This window comes from Oryx dammah, unplaced genomic scaffold (genome assembly GCF_014754425.2).
Source record: "Oryx dammah isolate SB20612 unplaced genomic scaffold, SCBI_Odam_1.1 HiC_scaffold_6, whole genome shotgun sequence".
NCBI classification, from domain to species: domain Eukaryota; kingdom Metazoa; phylum Chordata; class Mammalia; order Artiodactyla; family Bovidae; genus Oryx; species Oryx dammah.
Genome location: NW_024070190.1, coordinates 24,181,335 through 24,197,829, shown reverse-complemented (window position 1 = coordinate 24,197,829; position 16,495 = coordinate 24,181,335). Strand labels below are relative to the sequence as shown.

The following is a 16,495-nucleotide window of genomic DNA, read 5'->3' as shown; positions in this document are numbered from 1 at the left end:
TTCTGTGGGCAAAGCAGACTAGTGCGTATTCAGAGGGCCATTTTGATCACGTTTTACGAGGAAAACTGGTGGTGTGATTCAAGTGATGAACATTTAGGGTAAGGGGGAGCCAATTAGGAGATCTTTGCAATGGTCAAAATGGGAAGTGACGAGGGTCTGGACAGAATCTGGGACTATGAAGAGAAAGGGGATGGATAAAGAAACGCTGGTGGTGAAATCAACCATCAGTTAGATGTTGGTAGGTGGCGCTAGTGGTAAAGGGCCCGCCTGCCAATGCAGGAGACCTAAGAGGCATTACTGACTCAATGGACGTGTGTTTGAGTAGACGCCTGGAGTAGGTGATGGACAGGGAGGCCTGACGTGCTGCAGTCCATGGGGTTGCAGAGTCAGACATGACTGAGGTTTGATCCCGGGGTCAGGAAGATCCCCTGAAGGAGGGCATGGCAACTCACCCCAGTTTTCTTGCCTGGGAAATCCCATGGACAGAGGAGCCTGGTGGGAGGACAGAGGAGCCTACTGTCCGTGGAATCGCAAAGAGCTGGACATGACTGAAGCGCCTTAGCACACGAAGGAAAGCAGAGAGCAAGGTGTCTGAGCCCCAGGTGGAGGGATGGCTAGGTGGCACCAGCCTCTCACGTGGGGAGCTGGGAAGGAGGCTCATGCTTGGAGGAGAGAGAATGTGCTTGGGATGGTCGTGCTGAGGTTGGTGTTACAAAAAGGACTATGCCTTCCAGAAAAAGCACGTGTCTTCGTGACATTTTCTGTTGGGGTGAGACAGACTGGGCATCTGTGGGTTCCTGCGGTGTGCTGTTACTGATGTGTTATCAGGAGAAGGAGGACTGAATCAGCTGGACAGCTCAGAGGGCTTTGGGCTTGCCAGAAAAAGGCAGTCGACTCCTAAGGTGGAAGGTGAGTGTTTGCCTATCTGCCTTTTGGCTGTATTGGCCTTTCGCTGTTAACCCAAAGAAAGATGGCCTTTTCTTCATTGATCACAGATGGGCCAAAGGAATCTGAAAGTAGCAACAGAGAGAGTTTTCAGGCAATTTCAGCTGTAAAGGTTGAGCATTTTTGCAAAACCAGGGTGAGGATGATGCCATACTCTTTTATTTGTGGTGGAAAATGTCTTCTATTATCAGTTCATCTCTGTGAAGAGCTTACCTTTGCTACAGTGAGTGACTGGTCATATTCCTTTGAGGTGGAGGTTGATGCAGGTTTCTGGCTCTCTTTTAAAAGTATTTCTTTGTTTCTTTCTTTACTTATTTGATCTTTAGTTATGGCACGGGAACTGTGAGTTGTGGCACATGAGATCTAATTCTCCGACCAAGGACAGAACCCAGTCCCCTTGCTTGGGAGCAGAGTCTTAGCCGCTGGACCACCAGGGAAGTCTGAGGTTTCTGGTGTTGTCCCATTCTCAGGAGAAAAGAATTGAGTGAACTGTGGAACTGCCATCCATCCATCTATCTGTCTATTTATTTATTTATTGGTAGTAAATTTTTCTCCATCTTTATTGAGGTGTGATTGACAAATCAAAATTGTATGAGTTTAAGGTGTACAACATGACATTTTGATATACATATACATTATGAAATGGTGACACAATCAAGCTAACAAATCCATCACCACACCTGCTCTTTTTGTGTGATGAGAGCACTAGTTTGCTGAAACCCATGTCCATTAAATACAGTATTCATTTATAGTCCTCCTGCTGTACATTAGATCTCCAGAATTTTTTCATTCTATATAACCGAAGCTTTGTGCCTTTTCGCCACACAGCTAAAGTATCTATAGATATATTTTTAAAAGTAGGTGGCGCATATATGTGTATATGCAGCGAAATATTATGCAGTCTTAGAAGGAAATCCTGACATTTGTGACAACACAGATGAAGTTGGAGAACATTATGCTAAGTGAAATAAGCTAGCACAGAAGGCCAAACGCTGCATGATCTTGCTTAAATGTGGAGTCTAACAAAGCTGAACTTGTAGAAGCAGGGAGTAGCATGGAAGTCGTGGAGTTGGGGTAGCAGTGGGTGGGGAGGGAAGGGCACTGCCATTTACCATGCTGCTTCCTGTTGCCACAGCTGGTTGGAGGAGGAACACTGTATTTAATTTGAGGTGGTTGCTCAAATGCCATTTATCCATGGTATGGGTCAAATGTCATTTATCTATGGTACGCCAGTCATAACCCTTTTCTAGGGTTACTAAGCCTCCTTGTTATGGTAAATTGTGTTCAGTTAAAATACATATGTTGAACTCCCAACCCTAGGGTCTCAGGATGTAACTGTATTTGGACCTAAAGGTCTTAGAGAGGAAATTAAGTTAAAATGAGGTTTTTAGGGCAGGCCCTAAATCAGTGGCTTCCCAGGTGGCTCAGATGGTAAAGAATCTGCCTGCAGTGCAGGAGACCTGAGTTCAATCCCTGGGTTGGGACGATCTGGAGAAGGGAATGGTAGCCCTCTCTAATATTCTTGCTTTGAGAATTCCATGGACCGAGGAGCCTGGCGGGCTACCGTCCAACCTAAATCAATATGATTGTTACCCTTAAAAGAAGAGGAAATTTGGACAGAGACATGCGTGAACACAGAGGAAAGACCATGTGCTGCTTATAAGCCAAGGAGAGAGGGCTCAGAAAGAAATCAACCCTGCTGACACTTTGGTCTTGGACTTCTGGCCCCCAGAACTGCGAGACAATAAATATCTGTTGTTTAAGCCTACCTGCCCCCGTCTATGGTGCTTTGTTATGGCAGCCAGGAAAACTAGTATCCTCACAAGGAAGTAAGACTGGGGAGTTGAAAGCCCTCTGGCTCTGACATGCCTCAACTGTCTGTGATTTCCCTGAGATCACTCTTGTTTGGAAGACGTCTTGTGGGTGGATGATAGATCTATAGTCCCTGGTCGAAGCTCTCTTGGTTAGTGCGCTGTGTATTGAGCAATGTGGTGACCACAATCTGATTAAGAATTCCTGGGGGAGGAATGGGAAACCCACTCTGTAAACTGTAAAGTGCCGTGCCAGTGCGACGCTTCTTTTTTATGCTGCTGAGATGCTAGTGACTGATGAAAGTGAAATACAACTTTAGGGTAAAATTCATTTTTTTCTGCTTTGGAGGCAGACAGACTTTGCTTCCAGTTTTGCATCTGTCATTAACTCTCTGCTCTAGTATTTTGCATCTCAAAAACAACCAACTCACCGTCCCTTTTCTAGCTTAACCCCACAGCCCCCTCTGGCTGCTGCTTCCTGTCTCTGCTCATTTTTAACAGGAAATGTCTTGAAAGGGGTTGTCTGCGGTCACTTCCCCTCTCTCCCCCATGCTGCCTGGATGGCTGCCCGTCCGCTGCACCAGGGCTGCTGTTGACAAGAGCTCACATCACGTGGTCCCGAGACCACATTCTGCAGTCCCTTGGTGCTTCTCTGTCATCTTTCATGGTGTCTCAGCAGCCTGCAGCTCGGCTCACCACCCCCTTTTTCCTCTCAGCTTCTCCTACAGACATAGCCCCCTCTGGGTTTTTATCTTACCCCTTGGTCAGCCTTCTCAGTCTCACTTTCTGGCTCCAACTCTTTCTCTCAACTTATAAATGGCTCAGTGCCCCAAGGCATTCTGGCTGTTTTCTCTGATCTCCTTTCTTTCTCTCATTGATAACATCAAGTCTGCAGCTGAGAAACATCACCCCCATGCAGAGGGCCTCTCACTCAGCCTCTGCAGCCTGAGCTTAAGTCCCTGGGACCCTTACGTCCCAGGTTTATGCATCCCACTACCCACAGCAGGTGTCTTGGATGTCAGATGGCATCTCAGACTCATTAAAGATAGAATTTTGACTTGTTTTCCTTCCAGCTGTAGTGGATAATTCCGTACTCAAACATGCCAAACCCATTTCCAATGCTGGGGCCATTGTGCCTGTGGTTCCCTCTCTCTAGAAGTTTCTTCTCCCTGAAATTCACTCATCAGCCTTCTTATAATTTAGGTCTCAGAGCAGCCCCTTCTGAGACAATTCTGGTCACTCTGTCTAAAGTAGCTGCCTAGACTCTATCACTTTCCCTGTTTTAATTCTCTGTATACTTTATTATATAATATGGTATATTGTATAGTATGTTATATAAATATTATATGTAATATGATATATTATATAGTATGATATATAATACAATACTTCTGATATTCTGATATATTTTTTATTTTACCGGATGAGTGTTTTTCTGTAATTGGAAGGCAAGCTCTGAGAGAGTGGGGCTAAGTGCCTTTTTCACGGCTATGTCCCCAGTGCCTGGAGGAGGCAGAGTCTCCTAGGTGCTCAGTAAGGATTTGGTGAATGACTGGAGAAGCCACTTAATATCTTTATCCCTTAATTGCTAACTCCTACAGAGTGGGTCATTAGGAATTTGTCTTTTTTTAGAATTTAAAAACATGATTGTTGAATTGGAGAAAAATTCTCAATCTGTGTCATTTCAGAAGTGACAAAATCCTTGTTTTTTTTTTTTTAACCGAGGGGCTCAAAACTCAGTTCCCGTCTTCTTTGTTTTTTCTTCTTGATCCATTAAACTATCAGTGGACTGAAAAAATTATAAGCCGCAAAAAACAGAAAATGAGAGGAGGGGAGAGCAGATGAAAATAATGCCCACAGAAAATTGGTTTCTGGAAGACAGAGGGAGAGTGCTGGGAGGTTAGCCAGGCACCTGCAGGAAGGGGCTGGTGGTCCTCAATCCGCTCAGCCGAGAGACCCCACAGGCTCGAGACTTGGGGACAGCGGGTTCAGTGAAGCATGGCTCTGAGGATGAGGGGCTGGTGGCGCACTCCTGCGTGGAGCGGCTGGGCCCTCAGTTCCCTGCTTTCACCTGTTTCTTCAGGCTACTTCATCCCTCCCTCTGCCCAGGGCCTGAAAGGACACCCGTGGAGCTCAGTGTATCAGGCCGAGTGGCGAGAACAGGTGGGGGCAGGTCGGAATCAGGGGCAACAAGCACAGGTTTGAACTCTGAACCGTGGAACCTACTGGCAGGGCTCCCTGTAGGGTGTACAGAACTGGTAACAGCTTTTTTGTTTTTGATGGTGTTTTTGTCTATAGCAAGTTGATAATTTGAACTACATAAACTCAGCCTATTAACTCTATTCTGGTGGCCCAATCTCAGGCGATCCTATGATATAAATATTCTGTTGGCCAGGAACATTCATCTGCTTGCTGGGCTACCCTTCTGGAACCAGGGCTTGGCCACTGGACCTGCGAATGACTCCATAGTTACGAACCCTGGAGCTCCATAGGGCACTTGGTTAACCTTTGCATGGAAGAAAGGGTCAGAGAGTACTCTGAAGGGCTGAATGGAACCTGGTCTGGGTTTGGGGCATCTTACCTGAACCTACTGCTGCCCCTGCCTGTCCTGGGGTACTATTTCTGGGAAACTTGCAGGGACAATTTGCAAAAAGGTACCTCAAAGCATTGGTTTCTCATGAATCATGGGGCTCAGGTTAGGGGTCCTGCTTGCTTGAGTCTAAGGGCTGACCTACCTGTAGCCTGCCTCCTTCTCAGGCTCCTGGGATGTTGGTGGCCAGGCACCACCTGGGTGGACACAGAAGATGTCAAATAATTTCAGAGAAAGAACCTCCAGGTATTTCCAGCTGAGGGTTCTCAGTGGCATGGCTATCCCTCATCCAATCTTCCCAGGGTGAAACCCAAGGAAACCCCGACTACACACTCTGAGTCTCTTGGGTCTTTAGTTATGACACGTGATGCTGTGCAGGCTCAGTAGTTGTGGTGTGTGGGCTTAGTTGCTGCAAGGCATGTGGGATCTTTGTTCCCCAACCAGGAATCAAACATGTGTCCCCTGGATTGCAAGGAGGATTCTTTTTTTTAAAATTTAAATTTATTTATTTTAATTGGAGGATAATTCCTTTACAATACTGTATTGGTTTTGCCATACATCAACATGAATCCGCCACGGGTGTACATGTGTTCCCCATCCTGAACCCCTCTCCCACCTCCCTCCCCATACCATCCCTCTGGGTCATCCCAGTGCACCAGCCCCAAGCATCCAGTATCATGAATTGAACCTGGATTGGCGATTCATTTCTTATATGATATTATACATGTTTCAATGCCATTCTTCCATATCATCCCACCCTCTCTCTCTCCCACAGAGTCCAAAAGACTGTTCTATACATCTGTGTCTCTTTTGCTGTCTTGCATACAGGGTTATCATTACCATCTTTCTAAATTCCATATATATGCATTAGTATACTGTATTGGTGTTTTTCTTTCTGGCTTACTTCACTCTGTATAATAGGCTCCAGTTTCATCCACCTCATTAGAACTGATTCAAATGTATTCTTTTTAATGGCTGAGAAATACTCCATTGTGTATATGTACCACGGCTTTCTTATCCTTTCATCTGCTGATGGACATCTAGGTTGCTTCCATGTCCTGGCTATTATAAACAGTGCTGCAATGAACATTGGGGTGCATGTGTCTTTTTCAATTCTAGTTTTGCAAGGAGGATTCTTAACCACTGGACCACCAGGGAAGTCCCTCAGAAACACACTTACTTTCCTCTTTGAATTGTGAGCAGTCAGGGAACATCAGACATCAGAAGAAAACCTCTGACACAAATGATAGGTACCAAATAAAACAAACTTTACAAGAAAAGAACAAAACAAAACAAACAGAAGAAACAGACCTGCATCAGAACGTGAGGGAGAAAAATCTCTAAAATCCTCAGAGATGAGTTTTGGCATTTATGAAACAAGTACAGAATGCCACAAAGCAAAAAGGAAGAAGCAAAGAATAAAAGAGGGCTTGGGAATTATAAATGTACTAGCTGAAAGAAAACATTCAGTGGAAGGTTTTGGGGATAAAGTCAGTGAAATCAACCAGGAAGTAGAACAAAAAGGCAAGAGGCAGGAAATAAGAGAGAAAGGATAAGGCACTTAGAGGGTCAAATCAAGAATTCCAGCAGTTGACACATAGGAGTTCTAAGAAGAATAAAAGCAAAATCAGAGGAGAGAAATTATCAGAAAAATCCTAAGCAGAGATGTAGTAGACTAGAAAGACCTGAAACTCCAGTCAAAAGCACCCTGAGTGCCTAGTAACTAATAAAAGAAACTCCACACCAAGGCACATCTGTTAAAAAGTTTCAGAATTCAGAGATAAAGAGGAAAATAGTGCCTTATGCAGAAAAATGAGAATCCGAGTGGCAGTACTGTATGCTAGAAGATAAGGAAGTGAAGTCCTCCAGGTTCTGCAGGAAAATGATTTTAATCAAATTCTATGCTTAACTAGACTAGCAGTTACATGCGAAGGTAACATAGATATTTTCAGACATGACTCTATATGGATATATAAATAATATACATATGATACAAAATATGTATATAAATCTATGTAAATAGATCTGTTGTTTAGTTGCTAAATTGTGTCTGACTCTTTCGTGACCCTCTGGACTGTAGCCCACCAGGCTACTCTGTCCATAGGATTTTCCCAAGCAAGAATACTGGAGGGGGTTGCCATTTCCTCCTCCAGGGGATCTTCCCAACTCAGGGATCCAATGTGCACCTCCTGCATTGGCGGGCAGTTCTTTACCACCAGGGGAGCCCCTGATGGCTTTACAGTGAACTCTATTTATTAAAAAAAATTCATTTATTTATGGTTGCACTGGGTCTTCATAGCTGTGCCTGGGTTTTCTCTAGTTGCAGTGAGTAGGGGCTACTCTTTGTCCTGGTGTGCAGGCTTCTCATTGCGGTGGCTTCTCTTGTTGCAGAGCCCAGGCTTTAAAGCTTGGGCGCAGTAGCTGTGGTATGTGAGCACAGTTGTGCTGGGGCATGTGGGATCCTCCTGGACCAGAGATCGAACCTGTGTCCCCCGTATTGGCAGGCAGATTCTTAACCGCTGGACCACCAGGGAAGTCCTGTGAACAATATTTAGTTATGTACCAATCTTTGATATAATTATGAATGGTGATGTAAATCTATTGTGAGGGTGATGAGAAGAAAAATATGGGTTTACACCAGTGTGGGAAATATAAGTGCTAAATATTCATGTACCGAAAAAAAGAAGTAGTAGTTAATGTCTAGAATCAATAAATCAACAAGCAGCATTATTCAGACATGGATATAACCACATAAAGGAAAGCTAAAATAATTGAGAATGGTGACCTCTAGGCACTAGATGAGGGTGGGGTAGGTTGGGTAAAGTGGTTTAGAGAATTAATTATTTTTTTTTATAACAAGCCTTCTGGCATGATTGACATGTGTGTTCATGTTGCATTGATTAAACAAAAGTAAAGGAAAATACACACAGCCTTTTTGGAGCTTGAAAGCAGGACAATATTTGGAGATCTGGGGCCCCCTAAACTGTTTTCTCTTTGAAATATCTTCTTTGGAAATAAGGTTAAGATATAATCATATCCTCCACTCTTCCCCAGTAGCATAGTGGACACCTTCAGACCTGAAGGACTCATCTATTGGTGTCATATCTTCTGGGCCTTTTATACAATTCATGAGGTCCTCACAGCAAGTATACTGGGCTGGTTTGCCGTTCCCTCTTCTAATGGATTAAGTTTTGTCAGAACTCTCTGCTATGACCTGTTCCTCTTAGGTGGCCCTGCAGGGCATGACTTCACTGAGTTATGTAAGCCCCTTTGCCACGAGCAGGTGGTTGATGTGAACAGACGACTCACTGGAAAAGTCCCTGATGCTGGGAGAGATTGAGGGCAGAAGGAGAAGAGGGTATCAGAGGATGAGATGGCTGGCTGGCGTGACTGATGCAATGAACATGAACTTGGGCAGACTCCGGGAGACGGTGAGGGGCAGGGAGGCCACGTGTGCTGCAGGCCATGGGTTTGCAAAGGATTAGACACGACTGGGTGACTGAACAGCAACAAGAATAATCATATCCTGCTTGACTTGCCAAGAAGACCAGGCTCCCCTCCTCATGCCCACTTCCCTCTTCCCCCAGAATGAAGGTGTGACCAAGGGTGGCCCAGAGTTCTCTTATTATTGCAGAAAGCTTCACATATTTGGTTCACATATTTCAAGTCATTTGATCTTTACCATGGCCTGATTAGATAGAACTGTTACCACTTCATGTGTGTAGAGACAGAGTCTGGAGTGGCCTCCTCTGGCCACCTTTCCACGTGACAGCTCAGCCCTGCCCCGCCTGTTACCTGTTACTATCACCTATTGTCATTCTGTCTCCATGATGTGTCTTAGAGGAAAGAGGAAGAGGAGAGGAAGCGAGGAGAAGAGCAGATTCGCCTCCAGGAAGAGCAGAGGGCGAAGGAGCTCTACTGGACCCTGAAGCAGGCCCAGCTGCAAAGCCACCCCAGCGAGAAGGAGGAACGTGAGTGGGAAGAGCAGTGTGAGTAGCACTTGAGTTTTTTAAAAAACTGGTTCAGTTCAGTCCAGTTCAGTCGCTCAGTCAGGTCCGACTCTGCGACTCCATGGACCGCAGCACGCCTGGCCTCCCTTGTCTATCACCAACTCCCGGAGTTCACCCAAACGCATGTCCATTGAGTTGGTGATGCCATCCAGCAATCTCATCCTCTGTCGTCCCCTTCTCCTTCTGCCCTCAATCTTTCCCAGCATCAGGGTCTTTTTAAATGAGTCAGTTCTTCACACAGGTGGCCAAAGTACTGGAGTTTCAGCTTCAGCATCAGTCCTTGCAGTGAACACTCAGGACTGATCTCCTTTAGGATGGACTGGTTGGATCTCCTTGCAGTCCAAGAGACTCTCAAGAGTCTTCTCCAACACCACAGTTCAAAAGCATCAATTCTTCGGTGCTCAGCTTTCTTTATAGTCTAACTGTCACATCCATACATGACCACTGGAAAAACCATAGATTTGACTTTTTGTTGGCAAAGTAATGTCTCTGCTTTTGAATATGCTATCTAGGTTGGTCATAACTTCCCTTCCAAGGAGTAAGCATCTTTTAATTTCATGGTTGCAGTCACCATCTGCAGTGATTAATTAGGTCACTGGATCTTCCTTTCAGCATGCAGACTCTTAGTTGTGGCATATGGAATCTAGTTCCCTGACTCAGGCCTACTGCATTGGGAGCTCAAAGTCTTAGCCCCTGGAACACCAGGAAGGTCCTAAGCTCTCTCATTGGGGACTGGGAGGCTGTCCTGCTTTCTCAGCCACTTTCCTCCCACCTGTCTACTTGCTCAGTCATCATTCCAATTCATCTGCTTAGCCCAGAAGCCTTTAACCTGTGTCAACCATGTATATGGTCCTGCTAAGGACCCAGAAGGTAAGAGCTCCATCCTCAAGGAACTTACTTGCCTGTTGGGGAGATTTCTTATACTAAAGAGTAAAACCCTACATTTGCTGAGTTACCAATAATTTTCTGGCTGTGTGCTAAGCCCTGGAGATCGAGATGAGGGATCGTGGTCTGTATCTTGGGGGAACTCGCCAGCCAGGCAGGAGCTGAGCACACAGGCTAAGGGCTTTGAGGGAAAAGGTACACGTGCTGTTGGAGCGCATGGTGGCTATTCTGGTGGCATTCCAGATGATAAGGTATAAAGTGAGGCTGCTGGGAGCATGGGGATATCAAACGAAGAGGCTGGAGAAGGTGGTCAGGATGGAGGGCCCAGAATATGATAAAGGGATGTGGTGTACTTAGGAAGTTAAAGATGTATGTGAAAAAGTGAAAATCACCTGGTCATATCTGACTCTTTGTGACCCTATGGACTGTAGCCCGACAGGCTCTTCTATCCATGGAATTCTCCAGGCAAGAATACTGGAGTGGGTTGACATTCCCTCCTCCAGGGGACCTTCCTGACCCAGGGATCAAGCCAAGGTTTCCTGCATTGCAGGCAGGTTCTTTACCATCTGAGCCATTAGAGATGTATACTACTACTGCTAAGTCACTTCAGTCGTGTCCGACTCTGTGCGACCCCATAGACGGCAGCCCACCAGACTCCCCCGTCCCTGGGATTCTCAAGGCAAGAACACTGGAGTGGGTTGCCATTTCCTTCTCCAACGTATGAAAGTGAAAAGTGAAAGTGAAGCCGCTCAGTCGTGTCCGACCCTCAGAGACCCCATGGACTGCAGCCTTCCAGGCTCCTCAGTCCATGGGATTTTCCAGGCAAGAGTACTGGAGTGGGTGCCATGGGTGGCTCTTAGTCTTGGAGAGTGTCGGGCGTGGTAAGAAGTTAGGTGGGAAAGAGGACGTGGAACTAAGCTTGAAGGTGGTGTTTGAATATGTACTTGAGACTTGCTTTAACCAGGTATGGATAGGCATGCTGATGTGGAAATGACTGTTGCAAGACGTTTGTGCTCACAGATTCCTAGAAATGGAGAGCATGGCATGCCATGCAGGGCCACACAAGAAGCACCAGGGTGAGTCAAAAGGCAGAGGAAACAAGTAGAAAAAGTGGGCAAGAGCCTTCACTATGGTGTCATTGGGAAAGGTAAGGCATGCGTGTATGCGAGCTCAGTTGCTTCAGTCGTCTTCGACTGTTTGTGACCCTATGGACTATAGCCTACCGGGCTCCTCTGTCCATGGGAGTCTCCAGGCAAGAATACTTGAGTGGTTGCTGTGTTCTCTCCAGGGGATCTTCCTAACCCAGGGATTGAACCAGTGTCTCTTAAGTCTCCTGCATTGGCAGGCGGGTTCTTTACCACTAGCGCCACCTGGGAAGCCTCAAAGGTAAGACAGGACAAGGTAAACCGACTTAGTTTGAATAATTTCAGCAGGCTCTGGGGTATAGGAGCTGTCTCTAGTTCTCTATACCCAGCACTGGGGTGATTAGGGCAGATGGACAGATTGAGGAGTATAAGAACCAGATAAACGAGGTGGTTGGGGTATGGGCTTTGCATTGGTTGGTTTGCATTTGAAAGGTACACTTGCATCTGGGTCCTTTGCTAGCTTTAGGAAATGGCTAGATCTTGGAGGGGCAGTATTTGAAGGACCAGCAAGGTCCCAGATGTCAAAACTTCAAAACATACAGGAAATAAAAAGGCATGACTTGTATGAGTGGACAGAGGAAACTTCTAAAGTCGAGTGACATAGTTCTGGCTGGTTTTGGGGGTGAGAGAGGAGGAGACTGTGGCATGATTGACTTTGGAGATGACTAGGGCCGTAGCAGGGAGAGCAGAGACATGCGGTGCCTTCCGCTGGCCAGTATTCTGTTCTTCAGCGTTTCACAGCCACCTGCCCCATTCATTAGACAGACTAAAAAAAAAAAACTGAGATGCAATTCACATGCCGCAATGCAAGAGACCTGGGTTCAGTTCCTGGGTCGGAAAGATCCCCTGGAGAAGGAAATGGCAGTCCACTCCAGTATTCTTGCCTGGAAAATCCCCATGGACAGAGGAGCCTGGCGGGCTACAGTCCATGGGGTCACAAGAGTCGGACACAACTTAGGGACTAAACCAACCCCATAAAATTCATCCTTTCAAAGTGTGCAGTTCAGTGGTTTCTAGTATGCTCACAAAGTCGTCTCACCATTACCACTCTCCAGTTCTAGAACATTTTCATCCCCAGAGAAAGAGACTCACCCCCTCCCACTAAACCCCTGGAAATAATCTAATTTCTGTCTCCATGGATTTGCCTGTTATGGGCAGTTCATATAAATAGAGTCATATCTTACGTGGTCTTTTGTGTCTGAATTCTTTTATTTAGTGCATCTTGGTCCTTCCGTATTGTAGCGTGCGTCAGTCATTCATTCTTTTTTATGACGATAAAATTCTAATGTGTGCTTATACCACACTTTTGTTTATCTGTTTATCAGCTGATGGCCACTTGGGTTGTTTCTATTTTTTGGCTATTACAGATAATGTTGCTCTGAGCATTTGTGTTTTTGTGAATATGTATTTTTAATTCTCTTGGCTATGTATCCAGGAGTGGAATTTCTGAGTCTTATGATAACTCTATGCTGAACACTTTGAGAAACTGCCATACTGTTTTCCAAACTGACCATACCATTTTACATTTCTACAAGCAATGTGTAAGGGTGCCAGTGTCTTCACATTCTTGTTAGCACTTGTTTTTGGTGTTTTGCTTAATGTGCATCCTAATGAAATGCTATCTTATTGTGATTTTGATTTGCATCTAGCTAACACTTGACGTGAAAATACTGAGGATTGTAAGAAGCTACAATGAGCAATTATAGTCCAACAAATGAGATAACCTAGAAGAAATGAATCACTTTCAAAAACGTACAACCTACAAAGACAGAATCATGAAGAAATAGAAAATCTGAACAGACCAATTACTAATAAGAATGCTGAATCAGTAATAAAAAAAATCTGCCAACATAGAAGAGTCCAAGACTCGATGGCTTCACTGATGGATTCTACTGAACATCTAAAAAAAGAATTAACACAAATCCTTCTCAAAATATTCCGAAACATTGAAGAGGAGGGAATACTTCCAAACTCATTTTAAGAGGCCCGCATCATCCTCATACCAAAGCCAGACAGAGACAGTATAAGCAAAGAGAGTTACAAGCCACTATCCTTGATACACATATGTGCACAAGAATCCTGTAATATTTTGCTACAAAATATTTGAACATTTGGAAAGGCCCCATGGAGGAAATGGCATTTGGTTTGGGAAAGTTGAGCAGGAAAGGTGAAGGTGGAGAAGGGCGTCCCAGCAGAGGGAACAGCACTGAGCAAAAGTGAGGTCCTTGTGTGCGTGGAACACGGCACATGGTTTTGAAAAAACTTATTTATGGCTGCACTGGGCCTCGTGGCTGCGCGCGGGCTTCCTCTAGTTGTGGCGAGAGGGGGCTGCTCTTGGTTGTGGTGCTCAGGCTTCCTGCGATGGCTTTTCTTGTGGAGCAGGGGCTCTGGACTCACGGGTTTCGATAGCTGCAGCCCACGGGCTCAGTAGCTGTGGCCTGCAGGATCTAGAGTGAAGGCTGGGTAACTGGCGCCGGGGCTTAGTTGCTCTGTGGCCCATGGAATCCTCCCGGACCAGAGATCAAACCTGTGTTTCCTGCATCGGCAGATGGACTCTTAACCACTGGACCACCAGGGAGGCCAGCACATGTTTTGACGTGGCTGCAGCCTGGGCTTCATGTTGGGTAATGATGGAAATAAGACTAAAAAGGGAAAGCCTTAGGCAAGACCTAAGAAGAATTTGTTCATATAAATTTGGAATGGATGGAGAGATAGGTGGAAAAAGAAGGCAGGACAAAAGTTTATAGTGAAAAAGAAAAAAGTGAACAATCACAGAGTGAAGTCACACGAGCTGGCTGTGTTCCGGGGAAGGAGCACCGGGCTGGGAGCCCTGTCCTAGCTCTCCTGCTTCCTAGTGCATGACCTCAAGCAAGTTCTCATTCTGCTCTGTGCTCAGTCTCTTCATTTGTAAAAGGGAGGGTGATCCTGGAGAGTTGAGGCTTGTTGGGAGGGTTAAATGAGAGAGAGGAACCCAGGTGCTCTCTAAGCTGTGACGGGCTGTCACTCAAGGGGCCTTCCTTTTTTTGTACCTACACCCTGAGATGGAAAGTTATGGGCTGGGCTAGTGTTTAGCTGGGGATAGAGGATGGAAATCATTTGGTGCAAGTGCTGTCTCTTTGCTAATTGATGGGCTGTGTGGCACCAGAAAATGGAAAAACCTACCCTAAACAGAGAAAAGATGTGATAATTCAGGCCCATGATTTTGGTTCCCTCATTTTATGCTTTCTTAAAGAATGATGAGCTTAACTCTGAAGCTGTCATTCAAATCCAGCAAAGCCATTCTGCACTCAATTAACTTAATATGAAAGCTATAGTGGGCCATTAATCTACTGGGAGCAGCAGTTTTTGATAAAACACCTAAATTAAATTCTCCAAGTTAGGAAAAAAAGAGGGAATTGTTCCCTTTAGTATCACTTGAATACAGAGTTAGTTATTCAGTTCAAACAGCAGAGCAGGCTCTGACTTCTAAGAAGCTCTGAATATATCAGGCAGAAATTCGCTTAATAATTTCTCAGCAGGAATTTGTAGGACTGTGAATTAGGTAACATCTAGTCACCCAGAGATTTTGAGATGAGCCAGTCTGACTTGGCTAATGGTATCGCTTGTAAAAATTGGGACAGTGTTACAGTTAACCCCTCCCCTTCCTCTTTGAGCTTTAATGATCCCAGTTGTGGCCCCGAACCCACAATCTACTTCCTCGTGTCAAGCCTTTGTGGGGTTGTGGTCAGAGCTGACTGAGAAAATGTGTTCTCAGGTCTACTGAGCCCAATTGTCTTGGTTCTGTTCTCTTCCCTCATAGAAGGGAGTGTGCTCTGGAGTCTGGGTTTAAACACAGTGATTCTAACGGACTCTCCAGTGATTCAGTGGCTAAGACTTTAAGCTTCCAGTGCAGGGGGGAACTCGATCCCACAGGCTGCAGCTTAGAATTTGCATTGCCACAACTAAAGATCCTGCATATTACAACGAAGATCAATAACCCCACGTGCCACAACTAAGCTCCGCTGCAGCCAGAGAAAGTTTGTGATTCTAAACTGCTGTGTACTTGACCCAGGTAGAACTCGGGGGCTTGTGGGAAGGGGATATGGTCTGGAGATGGGATGGGGCAGAGAATTTGGGGTTTGAAGGACAGCTGAAGAGTAACACAGAAGTTTTGTTTCTCTCCACTGATGGAATGGGAATCTGTGGAGTTGCTCCTTGGGCAACTGCTCCCCAAACTCCAGGTGCATATATTTTTGGTTTTACAGCTCAGAATAATGTCAGCCCGAGCCCCTCACATGCCCGATTCACGTCCTGCCTAGGGTTCTCTCTCCTCTTGATTGCTCAAAAATCCCTGGGGAACACGCTAGTCTTAAGGAACCCCTGATGTTGCCCCTGGTGGCCAGACAGGGTCACTGTTGGCAGCCATCAGGATTGTAAGCCAAACAAGGATGGTTGACAGCTGTCCTCAGAAGCCTCTGAGTCCAGGTAGAGAGAGCCCTAGACAGAGAGGTCTTGTTTAGCTGTGGGTGGACCTCACTGGATTTCCCTGAGGCTCATCAGGGTTCATTGCCTTGGTGACAAACCCATTCCTCCCCAGGTGATGGCTGTTCCCCAGGCTACCAGAGGCCTGAATGTATATCCTCCAACATCTGGACCACATGTTTCTCTTTCTTTGGGTCAGGAAACGTCTCCTTCTCACAAAGCTTCATTTTCCCCGTTTCCTTGACAAGGGCTCCTGACTCTATGCAGCCCCCCATCTTACACCACTTCCCCACCTCCACCCCTCTGTGCCTTAACGAGACTGGACCCTTTCTAAAATTTGTATTCCAGTCCCCCTATTTGTGACACAAATATTATTGTGTCACAGGAAACACAATAATATTTAATGAACTCTTGCCGTGTGCCAGGAACTGTCCAAGCCCCATCTATGTACACTCTCATTGATGTCTCAAAGCAACCCTGTGAGGCCCTCATTTTACAAATGAGGAAATAAAGTAGAGACAACGTAATTCAAGTTGCCTAAGGTTCCCATGAAGCAGAAGATGGAGCCGAATTTAAACACATCTACATACATATACAACCTGAATATTTATTGGTGCCTTTTCCTGTATATAGGATTATTCACTAATT

General features: G+C 45.6%; 1 protein-coding gene across 1 annotated transcript in view; it reads left to right on the top strand.

Annotated features, from left to right (window-relative positions):
- The window catches only part of SH2D4B (SH2 domain containing 4B), a 76,965-nt gene that overhangs the window by 26,741 nt on the left and 33,729 nt on the right, over positions 1 to 16,495 (top strand). The window contains exon 4 of the mRNA XM_040242584.1: positions 9,188 to 9,335. Coding sequence (XP_040098518.1) covers positions 9,188 to 9,335 — 148 coding nt within the window. The remainder of the gene's footprint in view (positions 1 to 9,187; positions 9,336 to 16,495) is intronic.